The sequence below is a fragment of the Dasypus novemcinctus genome, chromosome 16 (genome assembly GCF_030445035.2).
Source record: "Dasypus novemcinctus isolate mDasNov1 chromosome 16, mDasNov1.1.hap2, whole genome shotgun sequence".
In the NCBI taxonomy this organism is placed as follows: Eukaryota; Metazoa; Chordata; class Mammalia; order Cingulata; family Dasypodidae; genus Dasypus; species Dasypus novemcinctus.
Window position 1 is genome coordinate 75,440,873 of NC_080688.1, and position 25,000 is coordinate 75,465,872.

The 25,000-nt window shown below is 41.0% G+C and overlaps 1 protein-coding gene across 27 annotated transcripts in view; it reads left to right on the plus strand.

The window, feature by feature from the left end:
- Positions 1 to 25,000, plus strand: part of ZNF532 (zinc finger protein 532) — a 144,377-nt gene that overhangs the window by 115,700 nt on the left and 3,677 nt on the right. For 16 of the 27 annotated variants that reach the window (XM_058277830.2, XM_058277832.2, XM_058277820.2 and 13 more), the window contains 2 exons: positions 20,705 to 20,817; positions 22,847 to 22,994. In XM_058277830.2, the coding sequence (XP_058133813.1) occupies positions 20,705 to 20,817; positions 22,847 to 22,994 (261 nt within the window). Of the gene's footprint in view, positions 1 to 16,082; positions 16,173 to 20,428; positions 20,497 to 20,704; positions 20,818 to 22,846; positions 22,995 to 25,000 lie in introns of all 27 variants that reach the window. The other 11 variants (XM_058277811.2, XM_058277806.2, XM_058277814.2 and 8 more) reach the window with 3 other exon arrangements.

Sequence of the window (25,000 nt, forward strand, 5' to 3'; positions counted from 1 at the left end):
CCTTTACATTTATTAATTGGAACTCTTTTGCAAGGATGAGCTCGTTTTGCTTTTTGGTTTTTTTTTTTTAGATCTATATGGACTCATGGATATGTGTTCTATTTGATGGGTTAGAATCCATTACTATCGTTTGTTATTTGCTCTGTTTGTCCTAGATTTGACCATTAAGAGTACCTTTAAGTTGACTCCTGAGTCCTCTCAAAATGCCCCATCATTTTGGAGCACTTCCTTATTTTCTGTGCTACAATATATTCCAGGTTCATCCTGAATTTTTCTTTCCCCAGTTCTTCAATCATCCATTTCTCCAAGGAGCCTGGTTCCTTTTATTGAGAATGACATATATTTTTTTTCAGTCTTTAAATGTAGTTTATCACTTTGCATATAAAACATAATTAGGAAAATAGAGTTTGGGTGGAAAAAAGTAACAACCTCCAAGTGGCTTCTCAGTTATTTAGTGTGAGGTAATATGATGTATTTGGCAATTAATAGGTTTTTATCGGCTCTTTTCAGTTAAAATTAGAATGACCCAGAGCTTGTAAAATATATCCTATTATTGAATGGACTATTTAATTGATATGTTTAGTAAAGCATGAAAGATTAGGGTACACCCAGACTCTTGTTGTTCTGGAAAATCCTGTGTTGTTACAGTTGACCAAGAAAAGGCAAAATGACTCCACTTCTGGTTTGTTTTTCCAAGGAAAATGGAACCCATGTCATTAAGAGATCATTGATGCCCAAGATAGAGAGCAAGGCCCTGAGAGAAAGGGTCTAATCTAGCCAGTTTACGGTCTCATTTTTGCATGGAGCTTAAGGCACTCCATGTTAATATATGTATGTATACACATAATCATAGAGTTTGGGATGTGGCCAAATATTTCTAAATGAAGATGATTAATTAGGTTCTAAAGATTTCAGACAGATAAGCATAGGTCATTTCAGAGAACAGCTGGGTCCTGAGCACTGGGAAAAAGAACTTGAACATCAGGTGATTTCAGATAAATCTTAGTTTCTTACATTTAAGTAACATGGAGTTACTGAGTGTTAGGCAGAATAACTCAGAGAGTAACTGGGTTTCAGCAAAACATTTGGAATAGCCTGTCTTGATACCATTTTGAGTTGGATAGTGGAAAAGGACCTGAAGATGAATTTATTATGGGTAGGGCATCTCTGTTCCAAAGGTAACTAACCTGTGGCTTGTTGCCATGTTGGAAACATCTCTAGGAGAAATCTTCTGGTTTTAATCAGCTTTTATCTGACATTTTTCTCAATGCCTTGATTGAGCAGCAGGGATTTTATAAGGTTAATCTTCACAAATAGATGCAGAGTCTTTAATTTAGGTTCAAAAAATCAAGTACACAAATACTATGTGGGGCAGATATGGTATAGCTAATTTATATGAAGATGTTCTGGTTTTGATTCTCATATATATATATATGTGTGTGTGTGTGTGTGTATGTGTATATCCCATCTTAGCAGCTGATGAGATAGCATTCATATCAAGGAAGCCAGTACCCTTTCACTTGGCACAGTAATCAAGTTCATGGATTTCAAAACATGAGGGTGTATCAGAATTATAGAAGGACTTGTTAAGACACTAATTGCTGGACTCCACCCCTGCACTTTCTAGTTCAGTACATCTGGTGTGGAACCTGGTAATTGGCATTTTTTATAAGTACCCAGGTGATGCTGATGCTGCTGGTCTTTGGACCACATTTTGAGAACCACTGCTATAGGCAAGGCAGTAAAGTCCCCCAGAGCCCAGAGCCCATTGATTGGTACAATGAAAGTTTATTTCTTGCTCATACAGTTTGTAGTGGGTTTCAGGAGTTCTCCAGGGCAGCTGTCCTTTTGACTGGTGGCTCAGTAATCAAGGCATAGGTATAAACTGCAGTGGGGGTATGTGTGTGGTGGGGGTTATAAAGGTTGGAGAATCACATCTGTGCTTCACAGAAGATCCTGGAAGTACTACGCAGTACATTTCATTGGCCAGCACTAATCTCATGACCAGACCCAGTTGAAGGGGCTGAGAAATGCATTCTGGTGTATGCCTGAAGGGGAATGTATTAGTCAGCCAAAGGGTACTGATACAAAATACCAGAAATTAGTTGGTTTTTATAAAGGGTGTTTATTTGGTGTAGGAGCTTACAAATACCAGGCCATAAAGCATAAGTTATTTCCCTTACCAAGTCTACTTTCACTTGTTGGAGCAAGATGGCTGCTGATGTCTGTGAGGGTTCAGGCTTCCTGTGTTCTTCCCTTCCAGGGTCTTGCTTCTCTGTGGGTTCATGGTTCCTCTCTTCCTGGGGCTTACGTGTATTTACTTCCTAGAGCTCCAGCTTAAGACTTCAGCATCAAACTCCAACATAAAAACTCCAACATGAAAAACCCTCAACTCTGTCCTTTGCCATGCCTTTTATCTGTCAGTCCCTACCCACCAAGGGGTGGAGACTCAACACCCTAATCATAACTTAATCACGCCCAGGTATAGACCAGATCACAAACATAATCCAATATCTATTTCTGGAATTCATAACCATATCAAACTGCTATAGGAAGGGAATGATGCATACTATTTACCAAACCCAGTATAGTTTACAATAGCTACTTAAATCTGAAATGACTTTCTTCGAAGAGTTCTATGGTTTCAGTGCTTATTTTGAGGTTGCTTGTCCGTTTTGAGTTAAACTTTATATATATTCTAAAATTCATCTTCTAGGCACAGTGATGATTTTCTGCCAAAATTATATTACCCTAGCAACAAGTTTAAATCAGTTTCTTCTGTCTTTTTGGATTAGAACTTATTTGTGATTGCCCAAGGTTTTGGGAGATGTATATTTAAATCATTTGAATCTTTTGCTCTACCGCTGTTCAGTTGTGAGAGACATTTGGCTTCTCACTTGATTCTCTGCTTGCATCTGTGTAAACCCAAGGGCTAAAAGGCACATTAAACTTTTTCTGTTAATGTTAGTGGTGGAAATATACATCACTGCTGATTCATGAGATTTACTTGAAATTAATTTTGGTCACTGAAATTTATATTGTATTAGTGATTTGTTTACTAAATCTAGTTTTATGGAAGTCCTTTGTCATTAAATGAAATGCTGTATTTTAATGTAAGGATATACCTGCCTTGTATAAATGAAGTACAAAGTTTTTAGTTCAAAACATGTTGAAATACATGTTTACTGATGACTCTAGTAACTTGTGGCTAAATGGAAGTTGGGGGTGGTGAGACGATTACAGTGGCTTCCTAACTCTCACTGAGGGCTTGCCATGTGCTGTGTACTATATATTATCTCATTTATCTCTTGAACAGGCTTGTGAGGTAGACGCTGTTACCAGGCTTTGGAAAGATAATTTACCCAGCGTTCTGCAGTTTGTAGCTGAGCCAGGATTCCAGTCCAGAATCCTAGAGTTTAAGCACAATGCTGAAAAGGTGCTATTTGCAGAGTGTCTAGGGTGGACATTTCAAAAACTGCTTAATTCTAGTAGAAATGGAACAGTGACAAAGAGATGGCTTTCCATCCAGTTTTTGCTTTAGCTTGTGATGATAGTCACTTTCATTTAGAGATTCGACGTTGATTCAGGTTGACTATGCCATCATTAAATGAGCACGCGTTCATAGTTTTGGAAAGATGATTGCGTGTAATAGTAATACCTCCTCAGCTTTACTGGCGTTTGTTGTGTGGTCATGAACGCTGTGCTGGTGGTAACTGATCGCACAAATCTTCCTTGAGGGTTGTGGAAGGTTTTGGAGTGACTTACATTTCTTATCGATTGCGTGGGAAGTACTTGGAGGCTGAGTGGACTGGGGCAGGGAGTGGGATATTTGGATATCTCCCGGGAGACAGAACCCCTTCCTGGAGGAAGAGGGTTTCAGAAAGCTGAGGAATGCACCACCAAGGCCCCTAGGGCCTCTAGGAGTTGTCTTGAAGCAGGGGTTCCCAGGGAGAGAGTACAGTCAGAATTGGTGTTTTCTGAGCCGGGCTTATGGAGTGTTGGGCGTGGAGAAATGTGTGGGACCTGCCATGTGCTCCATGACACTACAAGGGGTCATAAAATGAGCAATGAAAGAAAGCTGTGTTTTTCTTTAGACTGCAGCAGCTGGGCATATAGAAATATATATTTACAGCTCTTCAGTTTGGTGTCTCTAGCCATTTTGGGTGAGTAAGGTGTATTTTTAAATTTCTCCGGGTAATTACAATACCTTCACACTTTTGCTCACCTTCCCTCCTACTCTCCCGCCTTCTCTTTCCCCTTTGAGAAGTTCTACTCTAAAGGATTAGTTTGACAGCCGAGAGATCAACTATCTAAGGTATTCAGCTCTTAACATGGAAGGGTTTATAAAAAACTACCTACCAGAGAGTTGAGATTGGAGAATAGCTTCAATTTAGGAGTGGATGTATTTTTAAAAATAGCTAGAAAAATGCAAGTTTTTATCTTGAACATTACCTTGCATTTAAAAGTTTACCTTAAAAATCACTTGCCCAGATACTAGTTTATAACTCAATTCAGTTAAGATTTTTTAAAACCTTTTTGTTTTTGAATCATGAACAAGAATCTGGAAACCCCCATGCTTCTCTGTATGAGGCAGTTCTTCCTTGTTACACTGAACCTAAATGAAATTAGAAGATTGAGGAGAAAATTATAAGACCCAACACTCTAAAGGGAATGAAACAACAAGCCAGTGACCAATTTTCCACTTCCAAAATTTATGACTGTTCTTCCATGAGGGGCAGAAAAGAAAACTTTTCACGAAGGATTAATAAGTTACTTTGAAAGCATGACTTAAATAAGGCTGCAAAATAGTACTCCAGATTATGTTTATGACTAAGAAGATTTTTTTTAAAAATTTTTATGAGTTTCACTCTTGGGTGTGAAAAATGTTTGTATGTGGTCAGGTGTCTGTTGAAACCATTTTTGAAGGTGTTTTTCTGTGTACTAACCCAGAATTGCTATAGCCACCAGATTGAAGGGTTATAAATATATATTTCTGTTTGACCAGTTGTGGTGGTCTAGAGAAAAAGACGTGGCTTTCTTTCATTACTCATTTTATTACTCCTTTTACTGTCATGGTTTGCACATGTTCTGGTGACACTTAGGAGAGAGTATGTTAATGTACATTCCCTTGGAAAACACAAAATCCAAGGATGTACAATACAATTAATAACACAAAGTAGTAAGATAAATTCATTAAAGTTCCAGTGTTGGTGGACTTGTCTACTAGACCTGGAGGTAGAGCCAGCAACCTGTGGTCCAGGTGAACGGTCCCAGCTAGAAACAAACCCCCTGGGTTTCAGAGGCCAGTAGCTTTGACCCACTGGCTTTAGCCAATGATGGACACACAGATGCTGGAGGTGCTCTTAGAAGCACAGGTCTGTAGGAATTGGATGGACACTTCCCATGCATGTTTTAACGTGGGGTGTCTCCATGCGTGTTAGCACCGAGTACTGAAGGCCCCGTGGTCTGACCCTGCTGCCCCCACTGTCCCCTCTGCAGTGCTTGTCCTTTTTTGGTGCAGCAGTGTAGACCTGCTTGTGGTGGCTCTACACACACACTCCTCCTCGCCTTTGCTGCTTCAGTGCCCTCTGCCTGGAACGCCCTTTCCCTGCCTCCTGCTTGGTTAACACCTTTTAGCTTGGAGAACTGGGACGTGCAGGGTAACTTCTGCAGGGATTCAGCTGGTCAAGGCCCAAGGGCGTCTCACCCCACCCCCTTCTTTTTCACGTACCTGTGCCTGCCTCTCTCATTACGCCTGTTTTCTGCTATCCTTTGCTTGTTTTTCTGTCTCACTCAACTGACTGTAATCTCCTCAGGGGCAGGAGATCTTGGTCAGTAATTACAGGGGCCGGGTGACTTGCGGAATGTGGTAGGGGCACGTGGTAGGGGCGCGGGGCCATGTGGTCCGCAAAGGCCCCGCTGGCCGCTGAGGCAGGCTGGGAGCTTCTGTGGGGCGGCCCCCTGGCCACGGACAGCCGCCCCCCTCCACTCCGTAACCAGAGATCGCCCCTTCAGCTCATCCTTGCCGCCTGCTGATGCATGCCTTTGGCCAGTATTGGCAACCAGAAGGGGAACAGGCCACTTAAACACTCCTGGTGCAGGCACCAAGTTGTGCCCTTGCCCCTGAGGTACAGCCCATGGGGTAGCCTTTTCTGGAAATTCAGTTCCCTGCGAGGCACGCAAGGAACAAATGGTTAGAACTCGGTGCTTCAAAGCCGGGCAGTGACTAAGCTGTTTATAGACATCCAGACGCCGAAGCGCCTTGCCTACCAGGCTGGCTATTATTTTGGAGACTGAGGAAGTTACTTTCTCCCACTGGCTTTCCTGTTTATCTCTCGGAGGTTCAGGAGGTTCAGAAGGTTGGAACGCCGGGCTGGTGCTATTGCTGTGGCGGGGAAAGCAGGAGACGTGGTACGTCTGCTTGGGGATGAATGTGCCAGGACTTGCTGGCTTGAGAACATTCCTTAGGAAAAATATCTTGCACAGACAAGCCGTTCACCTCCCGCCCTGCCTTGTGCCTGCAGCGCATCCAGCTCTTAGGCCTCCTCTAAGCTCGCCTGAGGTCTGGCTCCGCTCCCTTCCCAGGGGCTTACCACACGTGGGCACTTGGCACTTGGCCTCTCGACTGCTGCCTCCCGCAGCCCCTTCCCTCCTCCCCCAGCAGAAAGCACCTCCTCCCCCGGGGACCAGGATCCCCTCCCACCCCGGGAGTCCCCAGTGGGTTCTGGGTAGGTGCAGATACCATGGGGCTGGGACTGTGAGAAGGGTGGCAGGGAGCGGTTTCTTTTATAGCTTGGAGAACTCAGATGTGCCCCCAGGTTAGTTTTCTTCCCTGAAACTGCTGAGAACACAGTTAGACATTGTCGTGTTGGTACAGCATAGAGGGTTTGCTCTATTCGGCGAGTGGCTTCTCTGTGCTTGCCCGGGAATGCAGCCATCATTTGTGTGTGTGCTACAATCAAGCTGGCAGGCCAGGTTTTTAGAGTCCAGGTTAAGAATTTAGCACACAGTTCTGCCTCTAAGTTGATACTACCTTGAAACTGGCAACAACCAGAAAATACCACAGATGGAGATTTCAGAGGAAGTAGAAGGCCATATGGGGCCAGGTTTGCTTCATAAGCCACCATAACATAGGCAGAACTGTAAGATAACCAAGCGGTCACACCGATGGCCACTCACTTCAGTTTATAGATGAGAAAACCTCAGACTCAGAAGGATGGCATGCCTTTTTCTATTAGTCCTTTGTGGCAAAGTCTGCCTTAGAGCCCAGGTATCCCCATGCAAAGTCCACATGCCACCTCCTCCTCAGGGTTGCTGTGCAGGTTTCTGAGCAGTGCCCTCAAGTTACGGCTGAGAATAAACTCTTGTTGGGCAGAAGAGCCAGAGCCAAAGGTGAGACTTGAGCGGGGAGGAGGCTCTGTCCGAGTCATTAAGTTCAGTGAGTCGGAGTCCCCACTCCTGTGCTTGGCTCTGGGCTGCACACAGACTGAGGGGGAGGGGTCCTTCAAGGACATAAGATACAGCTCTTCTTAGAGACATTAACAGCCAAGTGATCACGAAGCTGCATCAACACCACCAAGACAGGAAAAGCCAACGAGCCTTTTAATGGCTGGCTGACAGCTTGTTCCCCCAACAAGGCTCGTGAGGCCTTCCCGGGAACACGAATGGATCACTGCGTACCAGCACTAGATTCTTATGCCTCCAAATTTGATGGTTGATTATACCTTACAAGCAAAGCTTCATTAGTACGGTGTGTTTAGGGAGCTGGGAAATTAATACATGAGAATGTAAGACTTCATCCGTTTGTTGTAATGTTAGCTTTTTTAACATTTAATTGTGCTTACCATTTTACTTTTTAAAGTTATTAGCAGATTTATTATGAAACATCTCATAGAAACAATGATAATCTTTAAAAAGAATGACTAGTTTCCTTTCTATTTTGATTTGTGGAAATGAATAACATTAGAAAGAGTCTACTTAGGTCTTCAGACAACATACTTTTTTATTCTGTTGCAGCTTTTTTTCTTAATGAAATAGTAGTGGTTACAGGAAAAAAGATCTTTAAATCTTTCCGATTTAGGTTGCTTTTTAATTAAAAAGAGCGAGAAGATTGTATTAAACATTGCATTCGAAGGAAAAATATTCCTGTTACTTGTTTTTTTGGTTCTTCATTGAAGAGTGGGTTCTCTGAGAACAGAAATAATGGAATTGGTAGGCAAACATTTTAGGAACCAAGAAGACTTAAAAGATGGGATAGACCCCTATTAGTAGGAGAAGGAACAAAACTGAACTTGGGGAAGCGGCTGTGGCTCAATCAGTTGGGCTCCCGCCTACCATATGGGAGAACCTGGGTTCGCGTCCCAGGGCCTCCTTGTGAAGGCAGGCTCGCCTGTGCGCTGAGAGCTGATGGCCCGTTAGCCACGGAGAGCTGATGCAGCAAGATGATGCAGCAAAGGGAGATAAGCAGATTAAAAAAAAAAAAGCGCAGCGAATGGAACAAGCTGCAAGGGGGGCATAAATAAATCTTAAAAAAACAAAACCTGAACCTGTCCCAGAGGATTTGGGCAGCAAAGATTCCGTGCGTGTTCATGTGGTCTCCCTGTTAAGTGCAGTCTGGCCACACCAGCCTCGGGGTGCCCGTCAGTTCTCTTAATTGTGGCTTGTGAAGGGGAGAGATGAACTGTTACTAGATGATGAAGGCAAACTGAAGTGGATGGCAGGAGGGTTCAGGCCCTCCTGTCGCTGGCAGGGCAGGGGCGAGGGGTCCTGAGGCCCCGAAGCTGGAACCCCGACCTCTGCTGCACACACGCCTCAGCTCGGCAGGTGTTTGGAGGGTCATTGCCGTGATTCTGGCGTTTCGGTTAGACAGTCGGCCTTCTTTCCCCTGCTTGTCCTCTTCCCCTGCCCAAGTGTCTGACGTTGCTCTGCGCCTGGACTGTGGCAGGACACGTTTCTTTCCTGTGAGCTCTGGGTTTGGCCTTGCCTTTCCCTGCTTTTATTACTGTTCCGTGCTATTGCCTTTTCCGTTGAATAATGTCATCAGCAAACCAGGTGGTCTCGTAACCATGAAGTTAGGGTGCTGGTTTTGTTTGGTGGTTGTTTTGAACAAGCCTAGTAGCCAGCACATACTTGCCCTCATGAGCCCTTCATTTCAGAGTTGTCACCTCAATAATCGCGATGCATTACCATGATGTTGCTGGCACTCACACAGGTTTAGAGCATGTCACATGAGAAACCAGCCTCCTCCTCAACTTTATATTAGCCTTTTACCTGGACTGATTGTCCACTTTGTTAAAGATTTGGTTTTGAGTGACTGAGACTGTTTTTTCTTTTGAATGTGAAACATGGTCTGAATCAAGATTCAGCAAACTACAATCGCAGGCTGACCGCCTGTTTTTTAAAATAAAGTTTTGTTGGAACACATTCACATTCATTTGTGTAATATTATCTGTGGTTGCTTTCTCACTACAAAGACCATATTGCCTGCAAAATCTAAAGTATTTACTATCTGGCCCTTTATAGAAAAAGTCTGTCTTGGCCTAAATTTATACTCTGTGCTTAAATATTTTTCCCAAACCATTCATTCTGAGTGGTAGAAGCCTGAATAGTGTGGTTAATTTCAGTATTTGTGTATTATTTTTCTCAGCACTTCCACATGTGTGCAGCTTGAGTTTGCTGTGCTGTGCTCTTCAAAATATCCCATTTATTTGACTGTTCTTAGACACAGTGAAACTGACTGAAGAATCTCGCTAGTGCCCTAGATATTAAATTTTCTCATTAGGGACTTTGGAATCTGTGAACCACAGTATTCCAGACTTGAGGGAAAGGCTCTTGTCTATGTAAAGACCGTTTCCTAAGAGTGTCCCAGTCATTTGGGTGAGCAGGTTTATTTCTTGTAATTTACCATATGTAACTGGCGTTTGTATTTATATCACTGAGTGGGTTTCAAGTTCTTGAACATATACTGATTAAAACCAGGTCTAATAAGAATAAATGAAGAAGCTTAAAGTCCTCTAAAGTGTTTATCCTGGTAAAAAGCTTGAAGAATTCTCAGTGAATAGTTTGCCTTATATTTTTAAGCAAATTTATTTTTAAAATCAGCTTCATTGGAGCACAATTTATATGTAATCTTAATGCATTTCTATTTTGCAGAAAGATATTTATCTTATAGAGGATATATTAGATGGCCAATTTTCTTTTAACTTGTTGAAGTTACTAATTTATACTCTCCCTTTCTCCCTCCATCCCTCCTTCCTTCCTTTCCTGTCTCTTTGGTTTGTCTAGGTGCTTGCATAGACATAGTGCCATTCTGAAACTATTAGAAAAGGCCATTTATTCATACTTTGGGGAATGTTTAATGACTTTGGGGGGGAGGCGGGTACCCGGGGCCAGAGATTGAACCTGGGACCTCATGTGTGGGAAGCCAGCACTCAACCGCTGAGCCACATGGGCTTCCCTGAGTTGTTTTTTTTTCACTTGTTTGCTTGTTGTTTGTTTTAGTTTTTCAGGAGGCACTGGGAACTAAACCCTGGGCCTCTCATGAGGAAGGCAGGCACTCAACCGCTCAAGCCACATCCACTTCTCTTTAATGACTTTTAACATAACTCCTTTGCCTATAAGCATTTATCAAATGGTATAGCATTTGCTGTGGGGAAATACAAATGAAGTATAAAATATAATTGCTGCCATACATTCCTGCTTACAGTTTGGGTTAAAAAGAAGGCAAATATTTTAGAAGCCAGTGGCAGTTTAAGGGTGTGTGTAAAACAAGGGTCTACAAGGAAGCACAAAGTGATATATAATTAAGTGCTAAACAAAAGGTGCTTTGAATTCAGGTTTTACCATAGGACTTCTTGCTGCCCCATGAATAGAGTAAGCAATAAAATACAGCCCAGCCTTTAAAGAGGTTGTAAGAGGGGTTGGAAAATGCCAGGGAAGGCTTCCTAGAGGAAATAAGACCCAAAGAGGTATCTGAAGGATGAATCATAGGAATTTCCCAGTGTACACAGCAGCGAGAAGAGTGTGGATCGTGGTGCACACCAGTGCATGTGAAATGACTGCCAGTGAGTCATTGTGGAGCATGATGGGGGAGAAGGGGAACGAAGAGAGGGTAGGGTTGAGGAGGCGGGCAGGTCCAGCGTCTTCGTTTTCTAAGGCTGCTGAGAACACCAAGTGGTCGGTGTCGACAGAGAAGGAAGCCGGGAAGACATGTGTTTGAAATGAATTGCTCTGGTAGCTTGTAGAATAAGGATGGGAGGAGGAGACTGGAGGAGGGAGGGACCAGAAGGTCCATTAAGGGACTGAGATGTGGGCTGGGCCCTGGGGGAGTAGGAGGGGTTTGAGTCAGCCCAGGGGAGAGAGAAGGCTGTTTCAGAAGGGCCAGAAGTTTTCATTTTCTGCAGAAGACATGAATTTGGGTTTGAAAGGAAAGTTTATCAAGTCCTAGGAGATGGGATCAGAATGAGAGGTTGAGGCTAGATTGGGAGGCTGTCTCAAAAGCCAAGGAATTTCAATTTTGCTTTACGTGTAATGAGAGACAGGATACAGTGAAAACCCCTTTGCATCTGCACCCACTCTCTCCCCTCCCCTTTCAAAGGAGGACTCTCTCTGTCCTCCTGTATGGACAGCCCCTCCATCTGTGCACTCCATCCTTGTGTGCTAAAGGATATCACAACTATACTGGTCTCCTTCATCTTCAGCTTTTCAGGATTATTCTCTAAATATAAAAGCAAGTTTTTGCCTGCTGTCTCAACAGAACAAAGCCAAACAAAGAAACTTTTCTGGACCTCACATTTCCCTACAGCCCCTTTTTCTGACTCCCTTTATAGCAGAAATACTTCTCTGTTCATGTAGTTCCCACTCTTCTCCCATTCAGGTTTTTGTCTTATCACCCCATCAAAACCACTCTTGTCAAGGTCCCAGTGGCTTCTATGTTGCCAAACCCCATGGTCATTTCTCAATCCTAATCTCACTTGGCCTGACACACTTGTCTTCTGGGTCCTTCCTGAAATGCTTTCTTCACTAGGCTTCCAGGATCCTATTTCTCTTGATTCTTGTCCTCATTGATAGCCTCTTCTCAGTCTTCCTCATCCCCCTAGTCTATAAATGCTGATGTTCCATTTACTCTTGGAAGGTTCTCAGCCAGGCCCCGATGTTAAATGCTGCGGGTTCCCTAATGACCCAGAGTTGCTTCGCTGGCCTGCGCTGCAGACCTCTCCCCGGAGTTCCCGGCTTGAGTCTTAATTACCTCTTTATTTAACTTGCCCACTTAGATCTCCTGTGGGCCTCTCAAACTCAACACATCTAAAATATAACTCTTGGTTCCTCCCCGCCCCTAAACCTGCTTCTCCCCTCTTTTCTCATTTTTGTAGCTGACAACTCTATTCTCCCAGTTACCCCGACCAGAAAATTTGGAGAGATCTTGACTCTTCTTTTTCTTTTTTTTTTTTTTTTTTTTTGACTCTTCTTTTTCATCCCCATTTAGTCCATCCACAAATCCTTTTAGCTGTATCTTTGAAATATTAACAGATACCAAATCCATCCTCTATTATGACCACGTCTGCGTTCCTAGTCCAGGCTGACCTCTTGCCGGGATGGTGGCACCTGGCCTTCTCGTTGGTTTCCCTTCATCCACACCGGCAGCCTAAAATGTGTCAGTCGTGTTACTCCTCTGCTCAAAGCCCCAGATGTCTTCCCGTCTCCTCCTGGGCCTTCCAGGTCCCTCCCCGTGGCCCCCAAAGCCCCACGGCCTGCTTTCAGACCTCCCCCCACCCTCCCGGTCCATATACCATAAAGTGTATGATTGGGCAGCTCACTATAGACATACAGATGGGCCGAGGGATGTATGAATAGATGTTCAACATCTATTCAAAACTGAAGAAATTCAAAATAAAATGAAATGCACCATTTTGCCTATCACAGTTGAAGAGCGATGATCCGTTATTGAAGGCTATCTTGATAAATGAGCACCAGCTTATATCATGTAAGCTGGTGAGCCTTTTTGGGAGCCTTTTGGCAAGGAGTTGGCTTCAAAGAGCCTTAAAATGTTTCACCACTTTTAAGCTAGAAAGACTACTCTCAGAAATGTATACAAAGGAAATAATTGGTCAAGTACAGAAATTTATATCTGATAATTTACTAAAATAGAAATTGCCTAAATCATTAATAGATGATATTATAATAAATTTTGATGTATTTACACAAAAAAATACTATGTGTGCATTTTTTAAAAATTATAGACATGTCATTATTATGTGTGTAGATGAGTATTTTTCACAAATAAAAATGTTACAAATCAACATGTGTAACATACTCATTTTTCTAAATATAAATACACGTGACTGCATATTCAAAAAATAAATTTATATATAGCCAGAAATTGGCAGTGATTGGTGATATTAGAAGCAATCTTTATTTTCTCTCTTCTTTTATTTTGCAGTTAATTTTATACTAAAAAAAGAGAAAATGAAGGCCACAATATCTAGTTGCACCAAGCTGCTGGCAGGAATTCCCTCAATTTCCTGGGCCCTTCCTCACTCACCACACCACTGACCTTAATATGTATTGCACCTATCTGTCCAGTTGTGCCTTCCCTCTGGCCACACAGGAGGAGTTGTCTCTTCTGTCTGGATCTTTCCCCCTCTCTCTCCTCTTCATTCATTTCTCTCCTGCGTGCTCAGTGCCTTCAAAATGCTCATGTCTCACCCATCTTCAAGAAATAGTGTCTAGTAGTTGATTACGCCATGTAGAACCTACTGATTTTCCCCCAGTAGATAATTATATATTGTTATCCTTTATTTTATTTATTCATTCATTCATACAGCAAATATTTACTGAGTGTTTTCTGGGTTCTGGGTTCCAGAGATACAGAGATGAATACTTCCCAGCTCCTCAAGGAGCTTATAAGGATGTAAATACCCCCAAACATTCCCCCTTCAATAAAAGTAAAAACCTCAAAACTTGTGGCGTTCAAGATTTTTCTTTAGAGGGAGAGATATACAGTTTAATTAGGAAATCCATGTTTGATTATCTTTTTTAGAAAATAGATATTTTTATTAGAGAAGTTGTGTGAACTTCCAAAACAGTCATGTACATATCTGGAATTCCCATACAGCACCCCTCCACCAGCATACTACATTGTTTTGGAACATTTGTTACAGATTATGAGATAATATTAGGCTATTACCACTAACTATGGTCTATAGCATACACTTGGTATATTTTTTCCAGACCTCCTATTATTAAAACAGTACATCTTTGGCATTTTTGCAGGGTTATTACAGTATTGCTGTTGACTGTAGCCCATAGGTTACATTAATTGTACTTTTCCCTTGCCTCTCCACATTCTTACCATCTTGCAATAATGATGTACGTTTTTTATAGTTCATAAAGGACATTCTTGTATTTATACTATTAACTGCAATTCTCATCCCTCTGGGTTCATGGTGTTATTCAGTCCCTAGATTATTTTCTAGCTTTATTTCAAATGACATTTACATCCCTAGGCTTCCCTTTTCAGCCACAAGCCTATTTATAAACCAGCTGTGTTAGTTCAACTCACTGTAATGTGTTATCCTCAACTCTATCCATTCCCTCACTTTTACAGTCAAGTTAATTAAAGCTTCTCATACATTAAGCTTATCTTTTAATGGAAAAAATTTCCTTATATCATTAGTCATTAGATAAATGTAACTTGAAACCAAAATGAAATACTACTACACACTCTTAAGAATGGCAGAGATAAAATGACGATATCAGGGGCTTGACAAAGGCGCATTCCTGGCAGTAGTACAAAGCATAGTTTCAATGGAAAACAGCTTGACAGTTTGTTCAGTTAAATGTACACTTACTGTAAGACTCAGTAATCCCACTTCTGGTTTTTTACCCAAGAGAAATAAAAAACTTAATGTATGTGAATGTTTATGATGGCTTTGGAAACAACCTAGATGTCCTTCAATTGGTAAATGGATTAACAAACTGGGTTACATCCATATAATGGAATACTGCTTAGCAATTAAAATTAATAGACTGCTGATCCCCTGAAAAGATGGATTGCAAATATATTATACCGAGTAGAGGAAGTCAGATTTAAAAAGCTACATACTATTCTGTATGATTCCATTTATATTATAAATAGAAATAACAAAACTAGAGGAGTAGAAGACAATTTAGTGGTTTGCTGAGAGCTCGGTGTGGAGGGAAAGGTTGACTTTAAACAGGAGCATGTGGGAATTTTTTTTAGGGAGATTGCAACTGATCCGTATCTTGATTGCAGTGACAGTTACTCAACCATACACTTGTCAGAACTCATGGAACTATACACTAAAAAAGTGAATTTTACATTTTGTAAATTATACCTCAATAAACCTGATTTAAAATATTCTTTGAGGCAGCAGGCAAAAATATTTTTGGGATATGTGCTGTATATTCACATGTTCAGAAATCCAAGCCATATAAGGGAATCCAGTGAAAAGTCTCATTCCTACTCTTGCCACCAATAATCACTACACTTCTTAGGCATCTTCAAGTTTCTTTATGCAAATAATCTGCTTATATACACATATATTCTCCTTTTTAGCCCTTTCTAACATAGAGCACAACTTTCTAATATAATTTTCTGCACCAGTTCTTTCTCCACTCATAATTCTTTTTGTATTAGCATATTGAGATCTTCCTTATTGTTTTTACATCTACATGGCATTCTGTTTTATGTGTGCCTAAAGTTTATTTAACCAGTTGTCCTTGAATGAACATAGTTTTTTTTCCAGTCTTTCCCCATTATACACTATGCCGCTGTGAATAGTTTTGTACATACAGTCAGTTCTGCTGTAATGCTTATTTTGAAAATGCAAATTTCTTCCTCTGCAATTGATTCATTAGGGAGTAATTTCATCAAAGGTGAATATCCCATTTGCTTGAGTGATTTTTGTCCCTCAGTACACAGAAAACTACTGAATGGAGCTTTAAAGGAATAAACAAAACACATTCATACTCACCTCGGATTTCTACCAGCTACCTCATTTCACCATGTGTTGAGTCACACCCATTCACACCTGGCGTTAAAACTTTCCCTCCAATTTCAGATAACCCTCCTTCCACCACTTCATAATAACTCACAAGCTGCAACCCTTCTGACGCCCACTTCCACAAGCAAACTGCAGGTCTTTTTCAAGGTAAAGTGCTATATTTTTTGCAGTCTTTATGTATTATCTTTACAGTTTAACATTTGTAAAACTGTGCTGTTTTTTTTAATGGGATTCCAAACTCTTTCTTTTTTATGTATCACTGACAAAGTTTTTGAGTGCCGTACTCCTCCATAACTCCATTTTCCCCATAAGCAGTGTGTTTTTTATTGCCCAATTTTGCATAGCACAGTAATTTTTAGGGACACCTATGTTGCGTTGTTGCAAAACTGACTATTTTATTTTGTAAGTGTGGGTATAATATTCTGTAGAATAAATTCTCAGAAGTGGATGGGTTCAGATTTTTCGATTTTGAATTCTTAATGCTGTTGGGTTTAAATTATAAAATTGGTTCTTTTTTATTAAAAAATGTTATGATAGCACTAAAGCAGGATATGTGTTAACTGTGCTTTAGGAATAATTCTGCATCTTTTGATCTTAAATTTGGGTGTGTTCCTGGACATATGATAGTTGTTAAGAAATCTCTCTGCACGTAGGTGAATGGCAGAATACCGCATGGTAAGACTCTCAGAACAGGGTGGAGAAGTAGACGTCTGTAGCCAGGTGTGGTGTGTGGTTGGACTTTTCTGCCTCTGACTTCTGCAGTCACCTGAAACAGAAAGGCGTTCAAGCATAGAGACAAGCAGGGTCTGGCTCTCAGAATGGGCAGTGTCTGTGTGAGAGCCTGTGGCAGTCTCAGAAAAGGCCTGGAGGCGCAGGTCAAAGCCCAGGGCCCAGAGGTAGCCCATAAGGGGAAGCATTCCAAGCGGTGTGATTTGGTAAAAGGAGTTGATGCTTCCTTTTCAAAATGCTTTGAAGATAGAATTCAGAAATTAGAAATTAGGGGCAAAAGTGTATGAAGTGTACCCAAGTGTTTGTTTTATTTAATATTTTACTTTGTGAAGTTTTACACTTAAATTTTTTGAACCCTGCCAATTTATTAATTCACTGTTTCTTTAGAAAGAGTTCTCTTCTATAACAAACAAGATAACTAATAATTGAGTGGGACTTAGGTTCCTTTTCTGATTTCAGTTAGCTTTAAAAGGTCCACTCAAGACCCAGCTTCCCTCAGTACCATCTTAATGTACAGTGGCGCCAGGAGGGAACAAATGGCCTTGAAAATTGTGAGAACATGATGATAATGGGCTTTACACTTTATTAACATTGTTTTTCCCTTTTTGTTTGATTTATAGAGTGTTTTCTGTGTCATAAAGTAGCAGTATGAACAAATAAAATATTGAAGATAATGTTATTAAAATTAGGTAGAGTACCTTTAAATAATTTAGTATTATTTAAAATTTAACAGAGAAGAAAAGTCATTCGGTAATGTAGACATTGCAGGTTTAATCTGGCAACTGTGTTTAAATCTCTCTTAATTTTTCTTGGCACCAATGACTTTTGAGACCCTGCCTTATTGTTTTGAGATCGCACAGTTCATTTCTACACTTTTTTCCATAAAAATGCTAAGAAAGAGGTCACACATTTTTGAGTCTTTTGAAAATAGTAACTGGATTCAAGCCAAAGCTGTTCATCATTTAATTTATTATGTAGTCAAGATATCTTCCTTGGCTTTTCCCTATTAAAATTTTTATTTGATATTTATACTTATATTTAATAAGAGGTAGAATATTAAACTGTTCGCCTTAATAGAAAAACCACTTTGCATTTCTCTAAGTCCTCTTGCCCTGTTGTATTGTTAGAAACTTGTATTGGGGTTCTCTACTTCCTTTATTATTTGCTGCAACAGTCTCCCTTTTAAGAAGATTCCTGTGACTCTTCTAGTTGATCTTAACATTTTGTCAAACTTATATGTACAAAACTCTAAAAGGATTAGATATTAATTCAAATGCCTGTACTGAATAACGTTAAACTGTTGTCGTGTCGGTACATTGTACTCTGTTCTTTATTCTAAAATAAAGACTGTGTCTTAGTTTCCTGGCTGTCGCTAAAGCAGATACCTTGCGGTGGCTGTCGTAAACAACAGGGACTTACTGGTTTATGGTTTTGAGGCAAGGAGGAGCCCAAAATTGAGGCATCAGCAAGCCAGCACTTCTTCCCCAAAATGAGGGCATTCTGAGCTGACTGCTTGCTGGTGGCTTTTCTGTCACATGGAATGCACATAGTGATGTCTTCTTTCTCCTTTTGGTCCGGTGGACTTCTGGCTCCTTCGTGTGGCTTTTTTCTGTCTCTGTTTCATTCTGCCTATTAAGGACTCCAGTAATCCTGCTTAAAGCCCCACCTGATTCACTTGGGCCACACCTTAACTGAAGTAACATCTTCAAGAGATCCCATTTACAAATGGGCAAACCTCCACCAGAATGCAGAGATCAAGAACATGTCCAGGGAAGCGGTTGTGGCTCAACTGATAGGGTGTCCACCTACCATATGGAGGGTTCAGGGTTTGATACCCACGGCCTCCTGACCCGTGTGGTAAGTTGGCCCACGTGCAGTGCTGCCGCGCACAAGGAGTGCTGTGCCACGCCATGCAGGGGTGTGTCCCGCGTAGGGGTACCCCATGAGCAAGGAGAGCTGCTCTGCGCAAAAAAAGTGCAGCCCACCCAGGAGTGGCACCACACATACAGAGAGCTCACACAGCAAGGTGATGCAACAAAAAAAGCGACACAGTTTCCCAGTGCTGCATGACAAAAATGTAAGCAGACACAGAAGAACACACAGTGAATGGAAACCAGAGAGCATACAAGGGGAGGGGAATAAATAAAACAATAAATCTTTTTAAAAAGAACATGTCCAAACTGGGGTACACAATTGAGCCCGCCACAGACTGTATGCCTCTTATTCATTCTCTGGTTACATAAGTGCTAATTCAAGAGACTATAGATCACTCACTGGTCTATTTTGTGTGATCAAAATTTTACAAAGAAATACTTTTGGGAGAGGGGACATTATATCTCACAGAGGTACTAGCTGGTGGTTCAATTTGTTCAGTGTCTTTTTCAGAGAAATATGGTAGTAAAACAATAAAAGGAATGGCTCAACTTTTATTTTTTTTTAATATTGGGAAGAAAATTTCTCCTTTGCTCTGAGTTCAAGACCCTCTTCAACACCTGCCAGATTGACATGCTTTATGTAAAAGACGATGTTTTTCACTCTTTCACAAAGAAACTTTGATGTGGAACTTTACTATTATGGTTATAAGGAACATTTATTGAGTGCTTCTTCTGTGTCCCAAACACTGTGGGACCCTTTAATCGTCCTCTCAGCTGACCCAGCCAGCACTCTGTTGAAGGACCGTGGTGGTTCCTGCTGTACAGCTGAGGGCGTGGATGCTCATAGAGGCAGAGAAACCGCTAGGTCACAGGTTGGTCAGGTGGAGACGAGGTGGAACCACCTCTCTGGGACTTAGGAGTCAGACTTTCACCCTCTTCCACAGATTGATTTGCCAGTTTGAATAAGGACATAATTTGTGAGGGATTAATGTAAAAATAATTTATTTTGTTTGTCATTTATCACTTAGCTAAGAATTGCCCTAGTATTGCTTCTCTTTCTGTCAAAAATAGTAATGTTATCTCAAATGAGAACTTATTTTCAGCTTTATTTTTAATGAGGGTGGAGCCAACTTTTGTTCCATTCGTGAGGTTAGCGGTTCTTTCTTTAATTCATCTCCTTGTCATAGGACCTTGTTTAGTTTCAGATTGCTTTGCATGTAATACTCTAAGAATTTGTTTTAAAGTTAAGCCATTAACTTAAGTTCAAAGATTCCATGTGGAAATACTTTTAAGTTGACATAATTATGGCTTAGCTAATGTGGGAAACATTTAAAGTATGAGAAAAAAAGTTCGGCTTACCTACTTCAGTTTTGAGGTATTGCTTGATAACTGTCTCCCCCCACCCCCCACCCCCATCTCTCTGTCTCGTTTTTCTTCTCCCTCATACCCTACACATACCCACATGCAGCCTCTTTACAGGAATTTCATACTTTGTTTTCTTAAGATAACAAATGGTATTATTTAAAACAAAGGGCCATCTGAAAAACTTTTCCCTTGTGTAATGAATAATTACTTAATTGTTAAAGGGAAAACATTTTTTACACTGTAAAATTAGCCAGACCTTTAACTTTTAAATGGGACATTGGATAAGGTAGCATATTCTTTCTAGATAATACAAATTAGATAATGGCTTTATTTAGTATTTTACTGAAGTGGTATGTTTTCAAATAGTATCTGCTTTTTAAGAAACTGACATTTGTCTCTTGCAAAAGAGGCTTATGTAATGTTTTCTCATTTCAGATACCTGGATGTTTGTATTGAATGAAAAACATACTTTTGAGAGAAAAATTTGATTTTTTACTTTTATGGTAAAGTTACCCCATCCTCCTGAAATGAGCCGCCTCATTCTAACCTTAGCCCCCGCCCCTCATTTTTATTACACATTTTGAAATAATCTAGTTTTGTTACTGTATTGCTATGATGTTTGTTATTTAATTTAATCATTAAGAGAGAGTTCTTAATTTTTTAAGTGTTTTCTGTTTTCATTCTCATTTTCTCTCTTTTCTCCTAATAAAGCAAATGAAGAAACACCCTTGCCGCCAGTGTGACAAATCCTTCAGTTCGTCACACAGCTTGTGTCGTCATAACCGAATCAAGCACAAAGGCATCAGGAAAGTTTACACCTGCTCGTAAGTTACCACTCCTCACATGGGAAATGCAATGAAATGGTTTCCAGACTTCTTAAAGGGCTTTCATATTTTGTCATGAATCCTAGAAATATCCTCTGCTCTGTAGTTTATATATTGAATTTCTTAGTTATAGTCTATTGCTGGGCATTAAATTTTTGCTCAGATTGTAACATTTGAACATACGAATATAAAAAGAAGCATTTCCTTGAATACCCTCTCTGTATTTTTAGATTTATTTATTACAGTGTATATTCTTATTTGTTATCTAGAGGTATATATTTTATTACTGAGAGTTTAAGGCAAGTGATTGTTGCATGGTTGAATGAGGTGACTTCCGGCCCTAACACCCAAAGTGATTTGTCCGTGTTCTCCTTGGCTGGTTGATTTACTTAGTGGTTCAGGGGAGACCGTGGCAGGGCTGGGTCATGGATTCAGCCCTAGGGTGGGCCATTTGTCCCCTGGCTGCAGTCTACCATCCAAGGCAGAGCAGCCTTTTTCAGTAGCACTCTTGGCTCAGAGACTGAATGGACACAAGCCTATACCACTCAGTGCCCTGTCATGAGCTACTTCTTTGTATACAAAGATCAGAGCATGCTGTACTAGTAATGAAAAATATTTATCACCCCCTTAACCCAAGCTTGAGAACTATATTAGTCACTGCCTAAAGAGGGTTGTTATAATGCAATTACTTTAAGGTACTTTTATAAGAGACACTGAAGAGAGGCATTTGAGCATGATAAAACCAAGGTCCAGTGTATGTTGTGGAACAGGAGAGTCAGGAAAGGAAGCTGTCAGATGAGTGAGATTTTATATGTCTTGGCTAACTTTCCCTTAGTTAGGGAAGGTTTCTTGACTTTCCTTTACTAAAATTGAAGCTGGGAGTGATTTTGGTGAAATAAGAACATTCCATAAATAAAGTCTATGTTGAGTCTGAATCAAAAGAATCAGAGAATGAGAAGGATGCCCTGGAAGGCAGGAAGAAAGTCCGACATGGCATAATGCTTCACCCGTAGGTGGTAGGTATTTCCCTGCAAAGCCTCTGTAGAAGGCGAGCATTGCCCAGCTAACTTACGGCAGGCAAAAGTGCTCCACTTGGGAGGAGCCGTTCTCTGGTGTACATGCTGATTCCAACTCCTCCCTGCAGAGTGTCTCTCATAACCGAAACATCAGTGTTTAGGGAATAATCATTAGAAAATCCTCAGAAGCCTTTCTGGGGGTGGGAGATTTGATTTTGAATAACCACATTTTTCTTCTGCCCTCACTGCAGTTGTGTTCTTGCTGTCTTGATGCATTCACCATGGTCACTAACATTTATCCCTGTTTCTGGCCTGTTTTATTAAGAAATCTTCAAAGAAAAACTATTTTGCTAATCTACAGTAGTCTAAAGTTTTGTTTGTTTTGCACAAGATAAAATAAAAACTGAAAAAAAAATGACCCATTCCAGTTATCTCCTCACAGCTTTCTGTATTTTAATCTGCTGGAGGAATAAATGTGTTAGAGTACTATGATTATAAATATGCACATTGAAGGCATGCTTGGGTGAAGAATTTGACTGTAGTAGACACTGCTTTCTCCTTGTTACAGCACAGCAAAAGGAATCATTCACATCAGCATGCAGGAGTTGGGGGGGGCTTTTTCCCTTCCTACTAAAGTGACTTTAGTATATAAATTCTGAGAAGTAACCTTTAAGTCATTGTCAAGAGTACTAAAGCTATCTAGAATTACAAATTAAATAATACTTTAACCAAACCTCAGTTTTCCTGAACCAAATCTGAACCAAATTTGGTTGGTCCTATAAGAACACAAAAATGGACAGGAAATTTTTTTACAAAAGCTATATATCCCCCCCCCCCCCCAAACAAATTAGAAGCTATGTCTTAGCACAATTGCCACTTACTTCTGAACTTTTGGTCCTCATACAGACCTCTCTAAGTGGATTATCAATGGGTGGAGATCTTAGGCAATAACTGTATTCTTCAGTGTGTGGTTGTTTTGCCAGTTGATTATCTGTTTGTCTTTTGCTCCACAGACACTGCCCAGACTCCAGACGCACGTTTACAAAGCGGTTGATGCTGGAGAAACACATCCAGCTGATGCATGGCATTAAGGACCCTGACTTAAAAGAAATGACGGAAGCCACCAATGAGGAGGAAACGGAAATAAAAGAAGATGCCAAGGTCAAACATTGCAGGCATTCTCTTTATAGTGAAATTGTGTTGACTTGCTTTTCCATTTAAATTCCTGTACAGTTACACAGTTTTTAAAATTCCGACTGTGCATAAAGGTATAAAATAATAATCTCCCTCAGCACCCGTCCTGATCTCTCGTCTTGCTTCTAAAGGGTGTTAACCATTATTAACTTTCATCTGTATCTTTCTAGGAAAAGCTTTAGAAATCTACTTACATATATACTAAGCTTTAAATTTTATGTTGACCTATAGAAATTGTCTCTTACCAGAAGGAATATATAAGGTAGATTCTTTCTCATTTGACAGTATCAGTGGAAAGTGAACTTTAGACAACAGTAAATATATATTAACCTGTGTGCAAGGCATCATATATGCTAGGTGCTATTAGAGTCAAAGAAAGCCACAGTTCAGCCAGCATTTAAAAGATTCCACTGTCTTTGGCACTCTACTAAGTCTGGAATATACCTAGGTAAGATGCTGTGTTTGCTTTCATTGAGTTAAAGCTAACCAGAACACAAGTCAGACTGGTGGGGCATTAAAATGCAGCCTTACCCTCAAGTGATGGAGGTGGGGAGCTAAAGAACATGTATGCAAAGGTGTGTGGGGTGCCACGTGCACAGGGCAGAGAAGACGAGCCCTGGAGTTTGGAGAGAGAGAGGCCACTTTGGCTTGGATTTTTGGAAGAAGTAGAAGTGAAAGGATTTGATGTGGGTCAGATTTAGAAAGCTGGAAAGGAAGAAGCAAGGCAGGGGAAGTAGTGCAAAGAATGTGAGGAAAGGGCAGCTGCTACCTGATAGGAGGCAGTTACTTAACCGACACAGCCACTCCGGAGTCTGGAGAATAATGGTGGGAGGTAATAGCTCCTGGGTCTGTTGAGTACATAACTTAAAAGCCCTCTCAAATAAGGATTTTTTTCTTCCTAGATCCTGAATATTTATATATATAAAAGTGTATTTTGTTGAATTTTAAGATGCCATTAATTGTAAGATGTGTCCTTATTTTATGCGCCACTAGAAAGAAAAAATGCTGATTAAACTGTAAGGCCATCAGTTGTTAGAAACTTCCTGTTTCATAGATGTTTAAATGTGGAAAAATGTACACTTGGTAAAGGTGCTGATTTAAATTTTTAACAGAGCCTCAAAAGCCTGACTCTTACCCCTGCTGCCCTTCGCAGGCCAGTGTAATCTGTTGTTGGGGTAACCATTGCCCGGTCCTTGTCTTGTGGGGCTCCTCAGCGGTATTTGGCGTAATTGGCCATTGCACCTGCAGAACACTCCTCTCAAGTGCTGTGTTCACACACACTCCTGGTTTTCCTTTTCCTTTTCTGGCTTCCTACTCTGCCAGACCTGGAAACGGTGGCTTCCACTGGCAGACTTCCTCCTTTCTGGTTCATGTCCAACATTAGAGAGGACATGGCATCACGGCTCTCGAGCGAGGGTTAGCTTTCCCAGGGGCCTCCTGCAAACCTCTTGCTTCATGTTGGCCTGAGTTAGGTTATATCTCTGTTCCTGAACCAGCCGTTGGCAAAGGAAGATGAGATTGTTCTTAGACCAGTCAGAGCCTCTCCTGAAGCTATAGGTGGAGTCAGCTTCCTTGAACCACATAGGAAGAAAGGAGGAGGACAAAGGTTCTGGGTAGCTGCCCTCAGGACCGTTGCACCTGCTCTTCCTTCTGCTTGGGCTTCCCTTTCCCCATATCTTCTCAGGCTGCCTCCTGCCTCTTTTTCCCTTTGGTTTCAGCTTAAATTCCATATTCTCAGATAGGCCTTTTTTCATTACCCTCTGTAAAGTAGCCCATCTCTTTCAGTTACTCTGTAACACACACACACACTCCCTACAGTGACCCCATCTGCTGGTCCGCCACTGCTGAGGTCCAGGAGCCAGTCTCTCTCCCACCTATCACAGAGTCTAGCACCCGAATAACTACTGTGAGGTGGTTCAAAGAAATTGAATACTTGGTTCTAAAGGAGTTAGATGAGCTCTCTTCCTCTGCAT